This window comes from Piliocolobus tephrosceles, chromosome 10 (genome assembly GCF_002776525.5).
Source record: "Piliocolobus tephrosceles isolate RC106 chromosome 10, ASM277652v3, whole genome shotgun sequence".
Classification (NCBI taxonomy): Eukaryota; Metazoa; Chordata; class Mammalia; order Primates; family Cercopithecidae; genus Piliocolobus; species Piliocolobus tephrosceles.
The window spans coordinates 1185589-1209582 of record NC_045443.1 but is presented as its reverse complement, the minus strand read 5'-3'; the positions used below and the strand labels follow the sequence as shown (position 1 = coordinate 1209582).

The window sequence follows — 23994 nt, the reverse complement described above, 5'->3', positions numbered from 1 at the left end:
GGGACGCTGGGAAGAAATGATTGATTTAAAAGGAATTTGACGCCGGGCATGGCGGCGGCCTGCCCGCCTGTTCCCGGGAGGTCGAGCCTGTGGTGAGCCGGGATCGCACCCGTACCACGACACTGCACCCCGGGCGACAGAGCGAGACCCTGTCAAGGGGAAAATAAATAAATAAAAATTTGACGCTCAGTTTAGCTGAGTATTGAGCCTTGTTACCAAATTGAGATAGAGGTCTGGCGCGGTGTCTCACCTGTAATCCCAGAAGTTTGGAAGGCCGACGGGAGCATCGCTTGAGGCCAGGAGTTCTGGACCAGCCTGGCTAACATAGCGAAACCCCGTCTCTACTAAAAAATACAAAAATAGGCAGGCCTGGTGGCGGGCGCCTGTAATCCCCGCTACTCGGGAGGCGGAGGCCTGAGATTCGCTTGAACCCGGGCGGCAGGGGTTGCCCACCGGTGAGCCGAGATGGCACCACTGCACTCCAGCCTGGGGACAGGGCGAGACTCCATCTCAAAAAAAAAAAAAAAAAAAGTTGAGATATAATTCACATACAATTAAATTCACCCCCTTTTTGAAAAAATGGAGACGTAGTCTCGCTCTGTTGCCCAGGCTGGAGTACAGTGGCGCCGGCTCGGCTCACTGCAACCTCCGCCTCCTGGGTTCAAGCGATTCTTTTGCTTCAGCCTCCCGAGTAGCTGGAATTACAGGCACACGCCACCACACCCAGCTAATTTTTGTATTTTTCGCCAGGTTGGCTAGGCTAGTCTCAACTCCTCGCCCTTCTAAAGTGCAGGGATTACAGGTGTGAGCCATCACGTCCAGTCTAAATTCACCCTTTTAAAGTGTGCAATTCAGTGGCTTTGGTATATTCACAGGGTTGTGCAACCACCACCATTGTCTGATTCCAGAACATTTTTATCATCCCTAAAAGAAACCCTGAAACCCATTAGCAGACACCCATTATGTCCTCCTCCTCCCAGCAGCACTAAGTTGTGAATTTACCTATTCTCAGTACTGTATTATACACTATTTGTTCTTTTGTTTGGTTTATTTCACTTAATACAGTGATTCAGAGTTCATCTATGTTGTATGTAGCACGTATCAACTTCATTTTTTAGATAGCTGAATTATTTATTGTGTGGATATACCACATATACTCCGTGATTGGATGGATATTGGTGGTTTTCTAGGCTTTCTCGGTCTAGTCCTGCACAGGACTCGCAGCCTGAGGCACAGACATTAAAAACTTTAGTTTTTGGAAACTAGCGTTTAACTCTTGGATTGGGTCAGGTAGTTCAGGGGTCTCAGGTCTGGTATTGTTTAGGGGAGTTTCTTTTTTTTTTTTTTTTTTTGAGATGGAGTTTCACTCTTGTTGCCCAGGGTGGAGTGCAATGGCGGATCTCGGCGCACTGCAGCCTCCGCCTCCCGGGTTCAGATGACTCTCCTGTCTCAGCCTCCTCAGTGGCTGGGCTGACAGGCGCGGGCCACTACGCCCAACTAATTTTTGGTATTTTTAGTAGAGACGGGGTTTCACCATGTTGGGCAGGCTGGTCTTGAACTCCTGACCTCAGGTGATCCACCCGCCTCAGCCTCCCAAAGTGCTGGGATTACAGGCGTGAGCCACCGCGCCTGGGCGGGAGTTTTGTTTTCTGTTTGTCTGTTGGGTTTTGGGGGACGGAGTTTCACTCTTGTTGCCCAGGTCTCAGTGCAATGGCGCGATCTTGACTCACTGCCACCTCCGCCTCCCAGGTTCAAGCGATTCTCCTGCCTCAGCCTCCCGAGTAGCTGGGATTACAGGTGTGCGCCACCAGACCCGGCTAATTTTGTATTTTTAGTAGAGAAGGGGTTTCTCCATGTTGGTTACCCTGGTCTTGAACTCCCGACCTCAGTTGGTCCTCCCGCCTTGGCCCCCCAAAATGCTGGGATTACAGGCGTGAGCCACCGCGCCCCTCACAGAATGTTTTTTAAAGTCGTCTATTCTCCGTTCAACACTTACCAGGCCGTTAATTACAGTGGTATCAAGCGGAGAAATGTTTGTGTGCTGGTCTTCTCAGGGAGTCAGAAACTGTCAGAGGTTGCTGTTATGTAATGTACACCAAAACGTGTTATCCTGTATAAACGGTATAGTTGGAGATGAGTTTATGAAAAAGATAACTGAGCTAGCTGTGGGAGAGGATAGTTGTGCAAAATTTTGAGTCACCCTCTGTATGCTTTCCCAGCTGTGTTCAGATAAGGTGACACTCTGGCTTCCTGTGTCAGCTCTAAGACTATTCGTAAGTGTTATTTTGGCTGTATACTTGGTGCCATTTTTTGTGTGGGTGTGTGTGCTTTTGGTGATTTTGCTGTTTACAATGGCCTCCAAGAGTAGAACTGCTGTCTAGCATTTCCACGTTGAAGGCTGTGATGTATCTTATAGAGAAAAGATAAGCTTTTAGATTAGCTTTGTTCAGGCACCACTTTTGTTGTCGGCTGTGAGTTCAGTGTTAATGCATCAACAATATATATTAGGTAAGATGTCTTTAAACAGAAGCACACATCAAACAAGGTTCTGTATTGGCCTGTATTTCCCCGAGGAGCAGTGGCTCGGTATCGGCTAGTTCAGTGTTCGTGATACCATTAAAGGACATGACTACCCCGAATAATGATGATTGACTCTCTCAGCACTGGTTCAGGGGCAGAAAGCCTAGTGGATATTTTTCCATCTCTGCAGCTTTTAACGTTTCTTCACTCAGGGCACTCATTTTTAATACTGAACTGGCAGTTTTGATGCGGAGAGAAGCTAAAATAAGGCCAAAATGCTCTTCATACTCTGCGCTGGGTGGGGACTGTGCTGTGTGTTGGGGATTCAGTGATTAGCGTGTGGCCCCGCAGTTCTCTAATGGCTGGGTGTGGGAGTGTAGAGAAATGATCATAGTGTGAGGGAATCAATCCTATGTTCCCACAGGTTTTTTTTTTTTTGAGATGGAGTTTCACTCTTGTCGCCCAGGCTGGAGTGCAATGGTGTGATCTCGGCTCACTGCAACCTCTGTCTCCCAGGTTCAAGTGATTCTCCTGCCTCAGCCTCCCAAGTAGCTGGGATTACAGGCGCCCGCCACCATGCCTGGCTACTTTTTGTATTTTTAGTAGTAACGGAGTTTCACCATGTTGTCCAGGCTGGTCTCAAACCCCTGACCTCGTGATCTGCCCACCTCGGCCTCCCAAAGTGCTGAGATTTCTGGGTTCCCTTCCCACAGATTTTAAGACATACTTCAGGCCGGGTATGGTGGCTCTTGCCTGTAATCCCAGCATTTTGGGAGGCTGAGGTGGGCAGAACACCTGAGGTCAGGAGTTTGAGACCAACCTGGCCAACATGGCGAAGCCCTGTCTCTACTAAAAATACAGAAAATTAGCTGCGTGTGGTGGTGCATGCCTGTAGTTCCAGGTACTCGGGAGACTGAGGCACGAGAATCACTTGAACCTGGGAGGTGGAGGTTGCAGTGAGCTGAGATTGCGCCATTGTACTCCAGCCTGGGCAACGGAACGTCTCCGGAAAAAAAAAAAACACATACTTCAGACTGTGTTGAGCTGCATAAGGCTTTAGGGGTAACGATATTTTGAGATTTCAATTAAAAATTTTTTTCTACTTTTTTTTTTTTTTGAGACGAAGTCTCACTCTTGCTCAAGCTAGAGTGCAGTGGCGTGATATCAACTCATTACAACCTTTGCCTCCCAGATTCAAGTGATTCTCATGCCTCAGCCTCCTGAGGAGCTGGAATTACAGGCACCCACCACCATGCCCCGCTAAGTTTTGTATCTTTGGTAGAGACGAGGCTTCACCATGTTAGCCAGGCTGGCCTTGAACACCTGACCTCAGGTGATCTGCCTGCACTGGCCTCCCAAAGTGCTGAGATGACAGATGTGAGCCACCGTGCCTGGCCATTTCTTTCTACTTCTGCCAATTCTTTTTAAGTACCATGAACATTATAGCACTGTGTTCATAAATGAAAATAGAAGAAACTTGCTCCAGTCTTGTTCATCGAGCCATTCTTGACCTTCACAATCAGAATCTGACCCATCACCTGGTCACATCTCTCTCGTACTTTATATCCAGAGTCCACCTGACCTGCTTCTTCAGCCCTCCATGTATAATAAGAAATGCTTTTGTGAGCCGGGATTGTGCCATTGTACTGCAGCTTGGGCAACAGAGTGAGACTCCTTCTCAAAAAAAGAAAAAAAAAAAAAAGAAGAAATGCTTTTAGGTGATAAGGAAATGGAGAAGAATAAAACATCTTTGCCAGTCTTTACCTTTTTAATATCTTGAATTCATGATTTCTTGCCATAGCCACTATCCTAGTCCAGGCTCTCTCCCTTCTACCCCGACTTTTTTTTTTTTTTTTAATCATGTTTTTACTTCCTCTGGGAAAACACCTATCAGAATTTTGGGATCATGTGACAGGCATATATTTAATTTCTTTCTTTCTTTTTTGAGATAGAATCTTCCTGTGTTGCCCAGGCTGGAGTGTAGTGGTGTGATCATGGCTCACTACAGCCTTGACCCCCTCCTCGCCCCCGCTCAAGTGATCCTCCCAGCACAGCTTCCTGAGTAGCTGGGACTACAGGCATGCTCCACCATGCCCGACTAATGTTTTATTGCTTGTAGAGACAGCTATGTTCCCTATGCTTGTCTTGAACTCTTGAGCCTCAAGCGATCCTTCCACTTCAGCCTCAAGTGCTGGGATTACAGGCGTGAGCCACTGCTCCTGGCTACTTAATTTCTTTCTTCCTTTTTTTTTGAGACAGAATTTCACTCTTGTTGCCCAGGCTGGAGTGCAATGGTGCGATCTCGGCTCACCACAACCTCTGCCTCCCAGGTTCAAGCGATTCTCCTGCCTCAGCCTCCCGAGTAGCTGGGATTACAGGCATGCACCACCACGCCCGGCTAATTTTGTATTTTTCGCAGAGACGAGGTTTCTCCATGTTGGTCAGGCTGGTCTCGAACTCCCTACCTCAGGTGATCTGCTTGCCTTGGCCTCCCAAAGTGCTGGGATTATAGGCTTGAGCCACTGCACCAGGCCTAGTTTCTTTCTACCGCACCCGGCCTAATTTCTTCCTTTTTTTTGAGACAGAGTCTCGTTCTATCACCCAGGCTGGAGTGCAGTGGAGTGATCTCAGCTCACTGCAGCCTCCACCTTCCAGGCTGAAGCAAGCCTTCCATCTCATCCCCCTTAGTAGCTAGGACTACGGGAACATGTCACCAGAACCAGCTAATTTTTGTGTTGTTTGTAGAGATGGAATTTCACGATGTTGGTCAGGCTGGTCTTGAACTCCTCACCTCATGCAATCTACCTGCCTCAGCCTCCCAAAGTGCTGGGATTACAGGTGTGAGCAACTGCACCCAGCACACCCAGTGTTTCTAAAATTAGAAAACCGTGAGGCTTTTAGAAGATGAGAATATCTCCATGACCTGAGTGTGTGTAAAGGTTTCTTAGGGCTCAGGATGCCATAGAGTCACTTAAAAAAGCAAAAACACACACACAAAGATCAACATGATTGATTACATCAAAATGTAATCACAGATACTGTAAGAAAACGAATGGGGAAGCACCGGGACCTATTTGACAAAAGACTGATATTCAAGATCTATAAAGAACCAATAGGCCGGGCGCGGTGGCTCACGCCTGTAATCCTGGCACTTTGGGAGGCCGAGGCGGGTGGATCACTTGAGCTCAGGAGTTCGAGACTAGCCCACACAACATAGTGAAACCCCATCTCGACTAAAAATACAAGAATCAGAATTAGCTGGGCATGATGGCGCGTGCCTGTAGTCCCAGTTACTTGGGAGGCTGAGGCTGGAGAATTGCTTGAATCTGGGAGACGGAGACTGCAGTGAGCCGAGATTGTGCCACTGCACTCCAGCCTGGGCGACTGAACAAGACTTCGTCTCAAAAAACCAGTAGGGCTCAAGGCCTGGGATTGGGCCTCTGCTGCTCTGCTCCCTGGGCCTGTGGCTCAGTCCTTGGAGTCGTCCTTTCTTTTTCATGAAGAGTAGTGTGCGTTAACAGCTAGGTGGTTTTATCAGCCTGTTTCCTGCCAACCGTGTATGAGAGTTCCAGTTGCTTTGTGTCCTTGCCAACATTTGGTGTTGTCAGTCTTTTTAGTTATTCTGATGGGTGTGGTGTGTCATGGTCTTAATTTTAGTCCTCAGTCACTCATGGTGTTGAGCACTTTTTCCTGTGCTGATGACAATGTATATAATACGTTGTGAAGTGCCTGCTCAAATCTTTTGACTATTTGAAATTGGGTGTGTGTCTTTTTATTGAGTTGTAGGGGTTATTTATATAACCTTTTATCCTGGTTACCTGTCCTGTCTGGTTGCCTGTTCATTTTCTCAGAGTTGTGTGATGAACAGAAGTTTTACATTTTGATGTAATCAGTTTTCTCTTATATTTTCTTTTATAGTTATTGCTTTCTGAGTCCTAAGAAATCTTGGCTACCTTCAGACTGTGAAGATAATCTTTCATGTTTTCTTCTGTAATTTTTTTTTTTTTTTTTTTTGAGGCAGAGTCTTATTCTGTCATCCGGGTGGGGGTGCGGTGATGCGGTCTTGGCTCACTGCAACCTCTGCCTCCCAGGTTCAAGTGATTCTCCTGCCTCAGCCTCCCGAGTAGCTGGGATTATGGATGCGCACCACCACGCCCAACTAATTTTTGTATTTTTAGTAGAGACAGGATTTCACCATGTTGGCCAGGTTGGTCTTGAACTCTTGACCTCGTGATCTGCCCATCTTGGCCTCCCAACATGCCGGGATTTCAGGCGTGAGCCACCATGCCCGGCCTATAAATGTTATAGTTTTAGTTTTATGTTTAGGCCTATCATCTATCTCTAGTTTATGTGAATGGTGTGAGATATAATTAAATATTAATTATTTTTCCCAGTCGTTCCAGCACCAATTGTTGAAAGTGCTATGGTATTACATTTTTGCAATTAAGATGACTGTACAAATGGTAGTTGATTTCCGCGCTCCCTTTTCAGTTCCATTGTTCAATCCTTATGTTAGCACCGCCCTTTTAATTACTGCAGCTTTAGTAAGTCTTGAAGTCTTGTCGTTGTAGGTCCTCCAATTTTGTTGTTGTTTTTCAAGCTTGATGTGAATTTTCTAAATCCTCTGCATTTCCATTATAAATATTAGAATTATCTTACCAGTTTCCACAGAAAAATTTGGTAAAATTGTGATTGGGATTGCATTGAATCTGTGGATCAATTTGGAAAGAAATGATACCTAAACAGTATTGAGTCTTCAAATATATGAATTTGGTGCATTTTCCTTCTTATTTAGGCCTTTTAAAATTTCTTTTTAGGCTGGGCGCGGTGGCTCACACCTGTAATACTGCACTTTGGGAGGCTGAGGTGGGTGGATCACCTGAGGTCAGAAGTTCGAGAGCAGCCTGGTGAACATGACAAACCCCATCTCTACTAAAAATACAAAAATTAGCCAGGTGTGGTGGTGGACGCCTGTAATCCCAGCTACTTAGGAGGCTGAGGTAGGAGAATTGCTTGAATCTGGGAGGTGGAGGTTGCAGTGAGCCTAGATTGCGCCACTGCACTCCAGCCTGGGCGACAGAGCAAGACTGTCTCAAAACAAAACAAAACAAAACAAAAAGCTGAAGGGATGATTAATAGAGCATTCGTAGTGTCTGCTGTACCTGGGTACCCTAGAACCTAGAGAACCTACAGCTTGAGGCAAGAGCGTATGTGCTATTATTTTTTCAAGAAGTGACTTTCAGGAAGCAGAGGTAGGGGAAAGATGAGTGAAGGGAGAAGGAAGATTAAGTCAGTTCGAGGGTGCATTTTGAAGTTGGCCACCCTTGGTGCAAGTACAGTTGGTTGCTTGTTCTCCTAAAGCTGTTCCCCAGGAAGATGTATGAATAACTGCACCAGGGCAATCCATCTAAAGGAGGGATGGACGGACCCCTCAGCTTCTGTATCTCATTGGAAAAAGGTTTGCTTCATGGCAGATTAATTCCCACAGACTTCTGGGCTGTGTATGTGTGGGTACCAGGTAGGTCCCACAGGCCCTCACACCTCCAAGACAAGGGGCAATCCAAGGGTGGGAAGTGATAGGCAGCCAGTATGAGCAGGAGGTGAGGGACCATGGGGTTGTACCTGTGGGCAGTTGGTCATAACCCAGACGTGTTTGATCAGCCCAGTGACAGCTGGGGTGGAAAAAGTGACCAAGGGCCTCAGGGACACACGAGGCGAAGAAGATTTGAGGTGCTGCATAAGATATGCCTAATGCATTTGGATTCTACCTTTGTTTAACAAATATGCACATATAAAAAACACAGACAAACACAATCACACACACAAAAAGATAACACAAAAAGACAACAGCTATCTCTGGGGGAGATCCAGCTGAATTTTACTTCCATATTCTCTGATATGTGTTTAAAGCTTTCTACAATAAAGATATGTTAATTTTATAATGGAGGCTGGGCACAGTGGCTCATGCCTTTAATCTCAGCATTTTGTGAGGCCGAGGCAGGAGGATTGCTTGAGCCCAGGAATTCAAGACCAACCTGGGCAACACAGTGAGACAGTCATCTCTAAAAAAAGTTTTTAAAAATTAGCCAGGCATGATATCACTCACCTGTAGTCCTGTTTACTCGGGAGGCTACAGAGGGAGGAGCACCTGAACCCTGGAGGTCAAGGTTACATTAAGCTATGATTACACCACTGCATTCCAGCTGGGTAACAGAGCAAGACTCTGTCTCTTAAATTTTTTTTTTTTTTTTTTTTTTTTTTTTACTTTTACAATGGGAAAACCATTGTAGACAGTTTTAGGAAGGAAAGCAGAACAGTAGGCATCTTTTTCAAAGTAAAAGAGCAAAAAAGGCAAAAAATATTTCATGTTTACATTGTGGACAAAGACAAGATTGTCCTTCAATAAAAGGCTGATTTTTTTTTTTTTTTTTTTGGAGAAAGAGTCTTGCTCCATCGCCCAGACTGGAATGCAGTGGCGTGATCTCGGCTCACTGCAGCCTCCGCCTCCTGGGTTCAAGCGATTCTCCAGCCTCAGCCCCCCAAGTAGCTGGGACTACAGGCACATGCCACTGTGTCTGGCTAATTTTTATATTTTTAGTACAGATAGGGTTTCATCATGTTGACCAGGCTGGTCTTCAACTCCTGACCTCAGGTGATCTGCACACCTCAGCCTCCCAAAGTTCTGGGATTACGGACGCGAGCCACCGTGCCCAACCTGGCTGAGTGTTTTAAGTTATTTATAAAAGTAGAACAAGTTGCTCTTTATTTATTATTATTATTATTTTTGAGATGGAGTCTCATTCTGTTGCCCAGGCTGGAGTGCTGTGGCATGATCTTGGCTCACTGTGACCTCCGCCTCCCGGGTTCAAGCGATTCTGCCTCGGTCTCCCTAGTAGCTGGGATTACAGGGGTACATCACCACGCCTGGATAATTTTTGTATTTTTAGTAGAGATGGGGTTTCACCGTGTTGACCAGGCTGGTCTCGAACTCCTGACCTCAGGTGATCCACCCACCTAGGCTTCCCAAAGTGCTGGGATTACAAGTGTGAGCCACTACTCCTGGCCACAAATTGCTCTTTAAATGTGAGAAGTGTTCTGGCATGGTGGCTCACACCTGTAATCCCAGCACTTTGGGAGGCTGAGGCGGGCGGATCACTTGAGGTCAGGAGTTTGAGATCAGGCTGGTGGACATGGTGAAACCCCATCTCTACTTATTTATTTATTTTTTTCAGACGGAGTTTCACTCTTGTTGCCCAGGCCGGAGTGCAATGGCGCAATCACGGCTCACCGCAACCTCCACCTCCCGGGTTCAAGTGATTCTCCTGCTTCAGCCTCCCGAGTAGCTGGGACTATAGGCATGCACCACCACGCCCAGCTAATTTTTTGTATTTTTAGTAGAGACAGGACTTCACCATGTTGGCCAGGATGGTCTCTAATTCCTGAGCTCAGATGATCCGCCCGCCTCGGCCTCCCAAAGTGCTGGCATTACAGGTGTGAGCCACCGCACCTGGCCGGTTTTTTTAAACTTTAAAACGGATTCACTTGGTTTTTCTTCCCTACCCCCCAGCTTTTTTGAGGTATGACTGACAAAAATTATATATATTTAGGGTGTACAGTGTGATGATTTGATATGTGAATGCATTGTGAAATGATTACCACAGTCAAGGTAATTCACATATCCACCACCTTCCAGAGTTGCCCTCTTAGCTAGTACAGGTTGGGTATTGCTTCTCTGAAATGCTTTGGGACCAGAAGTGTTTTGGACTTCAGATTTTGGAATATTTGCATATATATAATCAAGTATCTTGGGAATGGGACCCAAGTCTAAACGTGAAATTCATTTGTTTTCAGAGCCTAAAGATAACTTTTTTTTTTTTTTTTTTGAGATGGAGTCTCCCTCTGTCGCCCAGGCTGGAGTGCAGTGGCCGGATCTCAGCTCACTGCAAGCCCCGCCTCCCGGGTTCACACCATTCTCCTGCCTCAGCCTCCTGAGTAGCTGGGACTACAGGCGCCCACCACCTCGCCCGGCGAGTTTTTTGTATTTTTTAGTAGAGACGGGGTTTCACCATGTTAGCCAGGGTGGTCTCGATCTCCTGACCTCCTTATCCGCCTGTCTCGGCCTCCCAAAGTGCTGGGATATCAGGCTTGAGCCACCACGCCCGGCTTTTTTTTTTTTTTGAGATGGAGTCTCGCTCTGTTGCCCAGGATGGAGTGCTGTGGTCCAATCTCGGTTCACTGCAACCTCTGCCTCCTGGGTTCAGGCCGTTCTCCCACCTCAGCCTCCTGAGTAGCTGGAATTACAGGTATGCGCCACCATGCCCAGCTAATTTTTGTATTTTTATAGAGACGTGGTTTCGCTATGTTGGCCAGGCTGGTCTCGAACTCCTGACCTCGGCCGATCCACCCACCTCAGCCTTCCAAAATGCTGGGATTATAGGTGTCAGCAACAGCGTCTGGCTGATTATTGTATTTTTCTCTTGGAGAATCTCAATAAACTGTATTGTGTTCCTGCCTTTTTTGGGTTTTTATTTGAGACGAGTCAGACACTCTGTCACCCAGTCTGGAGTGTAGTGGGGTGATCATAGCTCACTGCAGCTTCAAACTCCTGAGCTCAAGCGATCCTCCTGCGTTGGCCTCCTAAGTAGCACCACACCTGGCTAATTGTTACATTTTTTGTAGCGATGGGGTTTTGCTGTTTAGGCTGGTCTCAAACTCCTGGGCTCAAGCAGTCCTTCTGCCTCGGGCTCCCAAGGTGCTGGGATTATAGGTTTGAGCCACCGTGCCCGGCCATTACCTGTGTTTTGACTACAACACATGTTGGCACTCAAAACGTTTTGGATTTTGGAGCATTTTGAGTTTTGGATTTTTGGATTAGCAGTGTTCGACCAATAGTCAAGTTTTGTTTGCTTTCCCATAGAGAATATTTTTGTAATTTTGATTTTATAGTTATAAGTGTAATATATTCTTATTGTAAAAATCACCTTTAATAGCACCACCATTGGCCGGGCCTGGTGGCACACGCTTGTAATCCCAGCGCTTTGGGAGGCCGAGGCAGGCGGATCGAGAGGTCAGGAGATCAAGACCATCCTGGCTAACCCGGTGAAACACCGTCTCTACTAAAAAATACAAAAAACTAGCCAGGCGAGGTGGTGGGCGCCTGTAGTCCCAGCTACTCGGGAGGCTGAGGCAGGAGAATGGCGGGAACCCGGGAGGCGGAGCTTGCAGTGAGCTGAGATCCGGCCACTGCACTCCAGCCCGGGCGGCAGAGCGAGACTCTGTCTCAAAAAAAAAAAAAAAAAAAAAAAGGAGCACCAACACAATAGCAAACATGTTAACAGAAGTAGAAGCGGACCTTAAAGAGTCTCCGGTAGCTTGAGAGACCGTAGCTGACCACTGAGGAGCTCTGCTCTGGGTTGGAGCAGTGCTTAGAAGTTTGTAAATAACTCTTAGGATATTGCATTTTTTTTTTTTTCCCTGAAATGGAGTCTCGCTGTGTCGCCCAGGCTGGAGTGCAGTGGCTCCATCTCGGCTCACTGCGGGCTCCGCCTCCCAGGTTCAAGCAATTCTTTGCCTCAACCTCCTGAGTAGCTGGGACTACAGGCGCCCGCCACCTCGCCCGGCTAGTTTTCTGTAATTTTTTTTAGTAGAGACGGGGTTTCACCGTGTTAGCCAGGATGGTCTCGATCTCCTGACCTCGTGATCCGCCCGCCTCAGCCTCCCAAAGTGCTGGGATCACAGGCGTGAGCCACCGCGCCCGGCTACATAAGGATGTGATTTTTCAGTAGAGGCTCTTGCCTTTTACTTTAAACATTCTTTGAGGGTTGTTGTTGTTCCCGCCCCCCCTTTTGTTTATATAGAGGTCAACCAGAGTCAAGATGTCTGGGACTGAGGAAGCGGTTCTCCGAGGACGCGAAAGCCATCCTGCTGCTGGCAGCGGCGCCGTGTTATGCTTTGGACAGGTGACTGGTTCCTTCATGCCTGGAAAGGTTGAGGTTGAGTAAAGTTAGGGCTCGGCAGTTTGTAGAGCACCGTAGTACATGTGTGAGTGGTACATAGTACATTTACATAGTACATGTGTGAGCTATTTGTTGTTATTGGTTTTTCCTTTAGATGCACTTTTTGGGGGTCTTTTGTGAACTCTGGAGGGCATTTTGGAACGTTAGCTATCAAAGACTGATAGTACTGGGGATTAGATTTAGATTTAAATTTATTTTTTGGGGGGAGTAGATAACATTTGTATAACATCAAATTCAAAATGAAATTATGTGAAAATCTCCCTATTTCCCATTGCCCCTATATGCATGCCACCCAGTTCTATTTCTTTTTTTTCCAAGGCCGAGTCTTGCTTCGTCACCCAGGCTGCAGTGCAGTGGTGCAATCTCAGCTCATTGCAGCCTCCAGCCCCTGGATTCAAGCAATTCTCCTGCCTCAGCCTCCCAAGTAGCTGGGATTACAGGCATGCGCCCCCATGCCCAGCTAATTTTTGTATTTTTAATAGAGATGGGGTTTAACCATGTTGGCCAGGCTGGTCTTGAACTCCAGACCTCAGGTGATCCACCTGCCTCGGCCTCCCAAAGTGTTCAGATTACAGGTGTGAGCCACCATGCCTGGGATTAATTTTTTGTATTTTTAGTAGAGCTGTAGTTTCACCATGTTGGCCAGGGTGGTCTTGAACTCCTGACCTCGTGATCTGCCCGCCTCGGCCTCCTAAATGCTGAGATTACAGGCGTGAGCCACCGCGCCTGGCTCCTTGTCTTTCTTGGAGGCATGGAAAGTTCCTGGGGGTCGTATTCCTTGTAGGGACATTGTGTGCATAGAAAAGTTTCTCGCTTTGTCTACCCAAACTCCATCTTTGTTTTTACCAGAGAGTTGTGAGTATTCATTTCATCCAAATAGGGCAAGGGGGACAAAACCCAAATCAGCAAGCAGTCGTGTGTTTCCGTTTGTGCAGGACGGGAGATTGTTGCATTGGAGAAGGTGTCAATCTCTGGAAAGGGCAAATGGAAGCAAGGCTTCCCGTCCCTGTGCCGATTCCATACTTGCTTCCTGTGCTGACGTCGTTTACAGCTCTGGAGGCAGGACATCGTAGCTTCCTACGCTTCAGAGACTTTTATAAGGATGGTAGCAGCAGCTAAGGCAGCAGCTCTCAAAATGTAATCCTGGGACCCAGATTCAGAGTTCAGAAGGTCAAAATTACCTTCATGATAATACTGTTTGCCTCTTTCACACTCATTCTCTCATGAGTGAACGGCAGAGTCTTCAGAGACGCGTAAGTGACATGCGATGTCACTGCTATGATGCCTAATGGCGTGCTTGCCTTAAAAGTTTCTCAGTTTTCATTTCTAATAGGATAAATGTAACCCACATAAACAAAGGTTCTGGGGGGTCTTTTTAAGAGTATAAAGGTCAGAAAGCTGGAGACTCAGTGATGTGAGGAATGGCGAAGTGTGAATTTTCTCTTTTGGGGTTGCAGTGCCAGTACACAGCAGAAGAGTACCAGGCCATCCAGAAGGCCCTGAGGCAGAGGCTGGGCCCAGAATACATAAGTAGCCGCATGGCTGGAGGCGGCCAGAAGGTAGGAGAGCTCCTGTGCCTGGAAAGCAGGCATCCGCAGACAGACTCCGATGGTCTTGCCAGCTCCCTCTGTGGGTCCTCAGGGTTTGGAAGGCTCCTGTTACCTTCCTGGAGGCCCCAGTGTCCCTGGGAGGGGAGGGTTCCCACCTTCGTTCTCAGCTGAAGGGGCCCAGGCATGGCTTGAGACTCACGTAACCGCCATCTTAGGATTTTTACATCATCTTTTTTTTTTTTTTTTTTTAAAGACAGGGTCTTGCTGTCATCCAGGCTGGAGTCCGACCGGTGGTGTCATCTCGGCTCACTGCAGCCTCCCCCAGACTCAAGCGATCCTTCTGCCTCAGCTTCCTGACTAGCTGGGACTACAGGCACATGCCACCATGCCTGGTTAATTTTTTAATTTTCTGTAGAGACGACATCTCGCCATGTTGCCCAGGCTGGTCTCGAACTGCTGGGCTCAAGTGATCCTCTCACCTCAGCCTCTCAAAGTGCTGGGATTACAGGTGTGGGCCACCGTGCCCAGCCTTTACACCATTAAAAAAAAATGTTCGTTTTGCCATTTGCTTCTTTTTTTTTTTTTTTTGAATTAAATGCTTTTTAAAGAACTTATGATTGACACATAATAATTGCATGTCATTTGCTTCTAATTTTAACTTCTGTGAATATTTTTGGTTTTCCATAAAATAACGTCAAACCGAGATTTATACTTTTTGCAAACTGAATTTTAGCAACTGCTGGGTGAGTTCCTCCTCCCAACAGACCATTAGTTCTCGCAGGCACTATCTAGAAGATTTTTGAAATAAATTCATTGAGAAATTTCTTGAAAAATAATTTTTTTTTGAGAGCCTGAGTCTGACTGTCACTTAGGCCGGCGTGCAGTAGCATGATCACAGCTCACCGCAGCCTTGAGCTCCCGGGCTCAGGCGATCCTCCCACCTCAGCCTCCCGAGTAGAATGTTTAAGAGCAGTTTATCCAAAAAAGTAGATGAGGAATAAACTATGTAAATTTTGATTCACATTTAAGTGTGGTAAGGACTTAACACAGCTTTTCCTTAAAAACATTTCTTTTCTAGGTGTGTTACATTGAGGGTCATCGAGTAATTAATCTGGCCAATGAGATGTTTGGTTACAACGGCTGGGCACACTCCATCACGCAGCAGAATGTGGGTGAGTGTGCTCTGCAGCAGTGGGGACTTGTGCATTGTCTAGCTCCTGGTGAAGGGGTGCTGTGTGTGAGGAGGTGAGGCAGGTGGACTTAGTGCCAGCAGGAAGAACGGCTGTGGCACAGCGATCAGTGTCCTCTTCAACTTGCTCTCTTTCCCACTCCTAGATTTTGTTGACCTCAACAATGGCAAGTTCTACGTGGGAGTCTGTGCATTTGTGAGGGTCCAGTTGAAGGTGAGGAGGATGGAATAGACCTGCCCGGAGAAGGTGAGCAGGTAGGGAGGTAGGTAGCTGGACAGGGACCCAGGCTCCAGAGGTGTGTCTCAGCCAGTGTTCCCCAGAATGGTGGGATTCAAATACTGTTGCTCCTGTCTTCCTAAAAGGATGGAAAAACTGTGCTCTTGCACATTTTCAAGTTGACACTTAAAAGTTTTCACCACATATAAAAATTGTTGCAAAGGGTGTATTTTTTGGCATATGGTAAACTCTGACGTTCTAAAATACAATAATTTTACCATCACTGATAAGTTTTTGGAAACTCAACTTTAGGCAAAGCACGTCCTTTTGTTACAGATAAAAACAAAAATTGGGTTTTGTTAAGAAGTTGTTTCGCTTAAAGTTACAGTTATTTAAGATGTTAAGTGAGGACTTCCCGTAAATCTGTTAGATCTTTGTTAAATATTCCAGTGGACTCTCAATACTATACAGGGTTAGATCTATCATTTATTTGAAGAAATACAATGAACAGGCTTTTTTTTTTAATCTTAGAAATTTTACATGGTTCTTTCTTTATCTGAACTTATATTTCCATTCTGTTTCCCTACTGGTTTTTATCGTAATACATATTTATGGTTGAAAGTTTGGCCAGGCGCGGTGGCTCATGCCTGTAATCCCAGCACTTTGGGAGGCTCAGGTGGAAGGATTGCTTGAGCCCAGGGATCTGAGACCAGCCTGGGCAACATGGTGAAAGCCCGTCTCTACTAAAAATACAAAAATTAGCTGGGCGTGGTGGCGCACGCTTGTAGTCCTAGCTACTCAGGAGGCTGAGGTGGGAGGATCACCTGAGCCCGGGAAGTCGAGGCTGTGATGAGCTGTGATTGTGCCACTGAACTCCTGGGTGAAAAAAAAAAAAGTTTTATTGATAGCCTCATTATGCTTCTCTGCCTTTGCATGTGTATAAAAATAAAAATTTTTGGTAAATTTTCAGTGCACTTAAGGCTCTAAATATTAAGAGATTTCTTTTGGATTTAGTTATATTATAGTTACTGTTAACACACAGTTGACCTGACAATTGTATTTATGGTGAAGAGAAAACATAAATAAGCAAAATTTTGATAACTTAGAAAAATTAAAGATTTGAAATCTTGGAAAATGAGTATCTTAATGAGATGGATAGTGCTGTTTTTTCAGTTAGTTTAGTTAGTTTATATATCCATATAGCCATAATTGAATATTACTTCTTTTTTTTTGTTTGTTTTTGAGACAGAGTTTTGCTCTTGTTGCCCAGGCTGGAGTGTAATGGCTTGATCTCAGCTCACCGCCACCGCCACCTCCACCTCCCGGGTTCAAGCAATTCTCCTGCCTCAGCCTCACGAGTAGCTGGGATTACAGGCATGTGCCACGTGCCTGCCTAATTTTTTGTGTGTGATTTTAGCAGAGATGGGTTTCCCCATGTTGGTCAGGCTGGTCTTGGACTCACGACCTCAGGTGATCCACCTGCCTCATCCTCCCAAAGTGCTGGGATTACAGGCGTGAGCCACTGCGCCCAGCCTGCTTATTTCTTGAATGAACAATTCAGCATTAATTCTATTCTGACTTATTTTTCTAAATAGTACTAGAAAACCTTGTGTCTATGAATGAGTAGCTGAGAATGGAAAGAGTTTTGTTATAGTGTCACTCATTTATTTGAGTGCTTTCTGAGTTATTTTTTAAAAATCACTGAGTGCTATCATCAAACATTGTATTTAATTCTCAATCAGCGAATGATGTGCTCAGGTTCACCTTCACTTTTGGTGAATGGCAGGAGCTGGATGCCACCTGCTTTCCAAAGGGATTTGCTCTCCAATCCTTAGAGACCATTAGATCCAATATTCAAATTATCCCTTTTTTTTGATATCCCAGAGGGTTTTTTTTTGAGGTGGAGTCTCACTCTGTCATCCAGGCTGGAGTGCAGTGGCACGATCTCGGCTCACTGCAACCTCTGCCTCGCGGGTTCAAGTGATTCTCCTGCCTCAGCCTCCTGAGTAGCTGGGATTACAGGTGCCTGCCACCACACCCGGCTAATTTTAGTATTTTTAGTAGAGACGGGGTTTCACCATGTTGACCAGGCTGGTCTTGAACTCCTGACCTCAAGTGATCCACCCGCCTCGGCCTTCAAAGGGCTGGGATGACAGGCGTGAGCCACCACGCCCAGCCTGGCCGTTCCAGAGGTTTTTGTACCTTAGGGTAATGCACACTGGTAGGATTTGGGGTGGGGGTTTCTAATGTGCCCTTTGTGTGTCAGAGGGAAGTTGGGAAGGGAGGATCGTCTTGACACCTTGACCACAGGCACATGTCCAGGCAGACCAGGTCTAGGAAGCAGCACTGACAATGGATTCTCACCCAGACTTCTGCCCGTGCCCCTGTGGCAAGGCTGCCAGGTGGGAGATTCCTGCTTTGAACGCTGCTGCTTGAGGAAAGGGGGAGTTGTGGCGCGCCTGCACTCTCGTGTTTGAGTTTGAACTCCTTTTCTGCCCCCAGGATGGTTCATATCACGAAGACGTTGGTTATGGTGTTAGTGAGGGCCTCAAGTCCAAGGCCTTATCTCTGGAGAAGGCAAGGAAGGAGGCGGTGACAGATGGGCTGAAGCGAGCCCTCAGGTGAGTGCGGGGCTGGGAGTCTAACCTGTGTCATTTCAGCGCTTGCTTCAGAGCAGGTTTCGGTTGTTTTTGGAAGAGGTAATACAGCCACATGGTTCAAAAATCTAAGCAACATGGAAGATCAGTCTCACCCCTGTCCCGGCTCCTGTCTGCCGTTTTCCCGCTTTCGTGAGTATGTTTTCAGTGTTTCTGTTCCAGGCTTCCCTTGCGGGAATAAGTGGTAGAATCCTGTGTTCTGTCTTCTCCGCGTACTCAGTCGTGTGTGCTGGAACCTTCCCCTCCTACCGCAAGTGCACATACAGCCCCTCCTCCTCTCCGTGGCCTCAGCAGCCCTCTGTACGCACGGAGCAGAGTCGACTTAGTTACACAGTCGTGGATGTCTGCGTTAGTCCATTTATGTTGCTATGCAGGAATACCGGAGGCTGGGTGATTTATAAATAAAGGAGGTTTGATCGGTTACGGGAACGTGGAGAGAGGGAGCAAGAGAGACAGGGAAGAGGTCCCAGGCTTATTTATTTATTTTATGGTTGTTTTTCATTTTTTGAGACAGGATCTTGCTCTGATGCACAGGCTGGGGTGCAGTGGTGCCAGCATTGCTCACTCTAGCCTTGAACTCCTGGGCGTAAGTGATCTTCCTGCTTCAGCCTCCCGAGTAGCTGGGATCACAGGCACATGACACCACCCCCAGTTAATTTAAAAAAATTTTTTTTTTTTTTTTTTTGTAGAGACAGGGTCTCCCTATGTTGCCCAGGCTGGTCTGAAACTCCTGGACTCAAGTCACCCTCCTGCTTGTGCCTCCCAAAGTGCCAGGATTCCAGGCATGAGCCATCATGCCCAGCCCCACATTCCAACCACCAGATCTCTTGTGAACTGAGAGAGAAGTCACTGAACACCAAGGGGGTGGCACTAAGCTGTTTATGAGGAATCCACCCCCAGAGTCCAGTGCTTCCCACCAGGCCGCACCTCCGGCATTGGAGGCCGCGTTCCACCGTGAAACTGGGAGGGAATAAACAGCAGACCGTATCCGTGTCTTTGAGAAGTGAAGTGAATTGAACCAGAAAAACCTGTGAATTCTGTGGGGGAGTCCGCAGACCCCAAGTTAAGAACTTTGCTCATGGAAGGTTGTGCCCTTGAGCCCCCAGTCCCCAAGTGTGTGTCGCCTACTCCTGCTGGGAAATTGGAGCATTCTTTGGGGAAAAAAAAAAAAAGGAAAACTCTGCAGTTTGTTCTCCATATCAGGAGGTGGCTGATGGGTTTTGTGAATGGTGCCTCAGTCTTCATCGTCTCTGTGAAGGCAGGGATTTGTGTCTTGTTCTCACTGCAGTATTCTCAGAAACTAACACGGTGCAGGAACACGCTAGATGCGATGCTTACCCGACGTCAATGGGGAACGCATGTTAGGGTCCATTTTCTCTGCTGCACCTGAGAAGCAACCTGTACAAAAGTTGTAAGTCTATTCTCTCATACTCATGTGTACCCATTCTTAACCCTGGTTCACTTTGTTTCCCCTCTTGCCCTTAGGAGTTTTGGAAATGCACTTGGAAACTGTGTTCTGGACAAAGACTACCTGAGGTCCCTCAACAAGCTTCCACGCCAGGTACATCAGACATGGATGAGTGCGGTGCAGATCAAGCAGCCAGCTTCTGTGGCGTGAGTTGAGTGCTTGGAGGATGCAAGGAGAAGAAGTGAGGACTCAGCCATTTAGAGGGTCTGGAATGTTTATTTCAGATTTTGAATGTCAGAGCTAGCAGGAACTAATCACAACAGTTCACTTTTTTAAAACCACATCATTTGACAGGAATGTGAGATCGGGAGCATTTGTGTTACGTGTAGGTGGAGAACTGTGGTTGGGGGCAGTCTGTGAAGCCTGAAAGCGAGCACACAGCCCCCTGCAGCACCGCTGTCCCTCCCGACACTGCCAGCCTCACCGTTGAGCCTTCTTTGTTTTCCTTAGTTCTGGTGTCATTAAGATTCAGATGTCCATTATTTCGGTCAGTACCTGTCACGTGATCTGAGCATTTGCCTTTGGAGAATGGGGTCTGTGGCTGGGCAGCCCTGGAGTCACACCTGACTTGCGATGAGCAGCTTCTGGAGTGTTCCTCCTGCCTCATCTGCTCTCCGAGGTCCCTGCCATGTCACCCCACAGGGCAGCATTTCCATCCTGTGCCTGAGATTCTTTTCCTCGTGGAGCCCCACAAGGTGTGCGTCTCTGGGCATCTGTAAAAACTCCTTTAAAAATCATTTGTGAACATGATTGGATTCAGTTTGCTAATATTTTGTTAGGCTTTTTTTTTTTCTTTTTTTTTGAGATGGAGTCTTCCTCTGTCCCCAGGCTGGAGTGCAGTGGTGTGATCTCGGCTCACTGCAGGCTCCGCCTCCTGGGCTCACACTATTCTCCTACCTCAGCCTCCCGAGTAGTTGGGACTACAGGCGCCGCCACCACGCCCGGCTAATTTTTGTATTTTTAGTAGATGGGGTTTCTCCCTGTTGACCAGGCTGGTCTTGAACTCCTGACCTCAAGTGATCCGCCTGCCTCGGCCTCCCAAAGTTCTGGGATGACAGGCGTGAGCCACTGCACCCAGCCTTTTCTTTTTTTAAATTGTAGTAAAACACATCACTTGTTAACTATTTTTAGTATATGGTTGAGTAGTGTTAAGTGTATTCACATTGTTGTGAAATTGATCTGAAGAACTAAGACTCTATACCGCTAAAACAAGAACTCCACATCGCCCCCTTTTCCCAGACCCTTGTAACTACTTCCACTTTCTTTCTTTCTTTTTTATTTATTTATTTATTTTTTGAAAGATGAGGTCTTGCTCTATCACCCAGGCTGGAATGCAGGAGTGCAATCCTAATTCACTGCATCCTTGAACTCCTGGGCCCAAGGGATCCTCCTGGATCCTCCTGCCTCAGCCTCTCAAGTGGCGAGGACTACAGGTATGTGCCACCACACCTAGCTACTTTATTTTTTAAACAATTATTACATTTTTTTGTAGAGACAGAATTTCTCAGGGCTGGTCTTGAACTACTGGGCTCATGTGATCCTCCTGCGTCGGCCTCCCAAAGCGCTGGGATTACAGCATGGGCCATTGCACCTGGACCCAGCTAATTAACTTTTTTTTTTTTTTTTAAGAGAGGAGCTCTTCCTGTGTTGCCGAGGATGGTCTTGATTTTTTTTTTTCTGGGCGCTGTGGCTCCTGCCTGTCATCCCAGCACTTTGGGAGGCCAAGGTGGTTAGATCCCTTGAGCCCAGGAGTTTGAGACCAGCCTGGCCAAATGGTGAAACCCTGTCTCTACTAAAAAATGCGGCCAGGCGCAGTGGCTCACGCCTCTAATCTCAGCACTTTGGGAGGCTGAGGCGGGCAGATCACGAGGTCAGGAGATCGAGACCATCCTGGCTAACACGGTGAAACCCCGTCTCTACTAAAAATACAAAAAACTAGCCGGGCGAGGTGGCGGGCGCCTGTAGTCCCAGCTACTCGGGAGGCCGAGGCAGGAGAATGGCGTGAGCCCAGGAGGCGGAGGTTGTGGTGAGCTGAGATCGCACCACTGCACTCCAGCCTGGGCGACAGAGCGAGACTCCGTCTCAAAAAGAAAAAATACAAAAATTAGCTGGGCATGGTGGTCAGCCTGCCTGTAATCCCAGGTCTTCCGGGGACTGAGGCATGAGAATCGCTTGAATCTGGGAGGTGGAAGCTGCAGTGAGCCGAGATCATGCCACTGTACTCCAGCGTGGGAGACGGAGTGAGATTCTGTCTCAAAATAATAACAATAAAATGAAAATAAAATAAATTTCTTTTGTGGACATGGAGTTTGGCTGTTTCCCTGGCTAGTCTCACACTCCTGGCCACAAGCGATCCTCCCGCTCCGCCTCCTGAAGTGCTGAGATTACAGGTGTGTGTGTCTCTTTCCGGTTTCTATGAATTTGTCTACTCTGGATACCTCATATACATGGAATCACATCATTTTTGTCTTTTTGTGACTGGCTATTTCACTTAGCATTAATGCCCTTAAGATCCATCCGTGTAGTCGTGTGTATCAGAATTCCCTTCTTTTTAGGGCTGACTATGGCATCGTATAGACCACAGTTTGTTCATTTGTCGAGGGACATTTGGGTTACTTTCAACCTCTTGGCTATTGTGAATAATGCTGCTGTGAACGTGGGTGTGTAACCCTCTTTGAGATCCTGTTTTCAATTCTTTTAGACATATTCTGAAGGGGAGTGCTGGGTCGTATGTAATCCTGTTTTTCAGTTTTCGAGGAGCTGCCATACCGATTTTCATAGCAGTTGCCTCATTTGACAATTCCACCAGCCGTGCACGAGTTCAGGTTTTTCTAAATCCTAACCAGCACGTGTTAGTTTCTGAGTTTTTGGCTTTTTTTTTTTTTTGAGTAGCCATCCTAATGGGTGTGATATTTTATTGTGATTATGAGTTGCATACCCCTGATGATTAGTGATGTTGACCATATTTTCTTTTTTGAGACAGAGTCTCACTCTGTTGCCCAGGCTGGAGTGCAGTGGCACCATCTTGGCTCACCACAACCTCCGCCTCTGGGTTCAAATAATTCTCCTGCCTCAGCCTCCCAAGTAGCTGGGACTATAGGCGCCTGCCACCATGCCAGGCAGAGAATACAAAAAATGTTACCATGTTGCCCAGGCTGGTCTCAAACCCCCAGCCTCAAGTGATCCACCTGCCTCGGCCTCCCAAATGCTGGGATAACAGGCGTGAGCAGCCCCATGTGGCCTGACTCCTGTTTCTGTTGAGCTTTTTCGTATTGGTTTTGTACTTTCTCTTTCACTTATGTCTGCGCTCATCTTTTTAGAATTTCCTTTCTTCTGCTAGCTTTGGGTATAGCTTTTGTTTCTAGTTCTTTGACGTGTAACGTAGATTTGAGATCTCCTTTTTTTAAAAAAATGTGTGTGTAACCTCCCTTTTAGGACTTTTCACCGCACCCCAGAAGTTTGGAATGTTGTGTTGTATTCATTTGGTGTGTTGTGTTGTGGTATTCATTTGTCTCAAGGAATTACTTCTAAGTTTCCTTGTTATGTTTCCTTTGACTTTAAGAGTGTGGTGGTTAATTTCTACTGATTCGTGGATTTTCCAGTTCTCTTTTTGCTGTTGATTTCTAGTTTAATTCCGTTGTGACTGAAAAGATACTTTATATGATTTCCATCTTGAATTTGTTAGGACTGGTTCTGTGGCCTGACACGTGGTCTGTCTTGTTGCATGTGTACTTGCGAAGAATGTATTTTTGCTGTTGGTGGGTGGAATGTTGTGTATATGACTGTTAGGTCCAGTTGGCCTATAGCATTGTTCAAATACTCTATTGCCTTATTCATCTTTTGTTTGGTTGTTTTATCCATTATTGAAAGCTGGGTAGTGAAGTCTCCTACTATTATTGTGTTGCTTTTATTTCACCTTACATTCCTATCAAGTTTGCTTCATATATTTAGGACCTCTGGTGTTTGGTGCATAAATATTTATAATCATTATATCTTCATGGTGAATTGACATTCTTTTTTTTTTTTTTTTTTTTGAGATGGAGTCTGGCTCTGTCACCCAGGCTGGAGTGCAGTGGTGTGATCTCGGCTCACTGCAAGCTCCGCCTCCCGGGTTCACGCCATTCTCCCGCCTCAGCCTCCTGAGTAGCTGGGACTACAGGCGCCCGCCACCTCGCCCTGCTAGTTTTGTGTATTTTTAGTAGAGATGTGGTTTTACCGTGTTAGCCAGAATGGTCTCAATCTCCTGACTTTGTGATCTGCCCGCCTCGGCCTCCCAAAGTGCTGGGATTATAGGCGTGAGCCACCGTGCCCAGCCGACATTCTTATCATTATATAATACTCTCTTCTCCTATAACAGTTTTTTGTTTTTTGAGACGG

At 46.6% G+C, this 23994-nt stretch overlaps 2 protein-coding genes across 7 annotated transcripts in view; one reads left to right on the top strand and one right to left on the bottom strand.

The window, feature by feature from the left end:
- The window catches only part of RAD52 (RAD52 homolog, DNA repair protein), a 35500-nt gene that overhangs the window by 598 nt on the left and 10908 nt on the right, over nt 1–23994 (top strand). For 4 of the 5 annotated variants that reach the window (XR_004229152.1, XM_031936255.1, XM_023182985.3 and 1 more), the window contains exons 2-7: nt 12378–12479; nt 13994–14095; nt 15165–15258; nt 15422–15489; nt 17995–18113; nt 19635–19710. Coding sequence is in view for 4 of the 5 variants with exons in the window: in XM_031936255.1 (XP_031792115.1) it covers nt 12396–12479; nt 13994–14095; nt 15165–15258; nt 15422–15489; nt 17995–18113; nt 19635–19710 (543 nt within the window). In the remaining variant the exon portion in view is untranslated. Of the gene's footprint in view, nt 1–12176; nt 12480–13993; nt 14096–15164; nt 15259–15421; nt 15490–17994; nt 18114–19634; nt 19711–23994 lie in introns of those variants that run through there. The other variant, XM_031936256.1, reaches the window with a different exon arrangement.
- WNK1 (WNK lysine deficient protein kinase 1) overlaps nt 12323–23994 on the bottom strand; it is a 182481-nt gene continuing 170809 nt past the window's right edge. Inside the window, exon 28 of one of the 2 annotated variants that reach the window (XM_023182977.1) lies at nt 12323–12498. In XM_023182977.1, the coding sequence (XP_023038745.1) occupies nt 12493–12498 (6 nt within the window). In that variant the 3' untranslated portion in view covers nt 12323–12492. Of the gene's footprint in view, nt 12499–19813; nt 20343–23994 lie in introns of those variants that run through there. The other variant, XM_023182976.1, reaches the window with a different exon arrangement.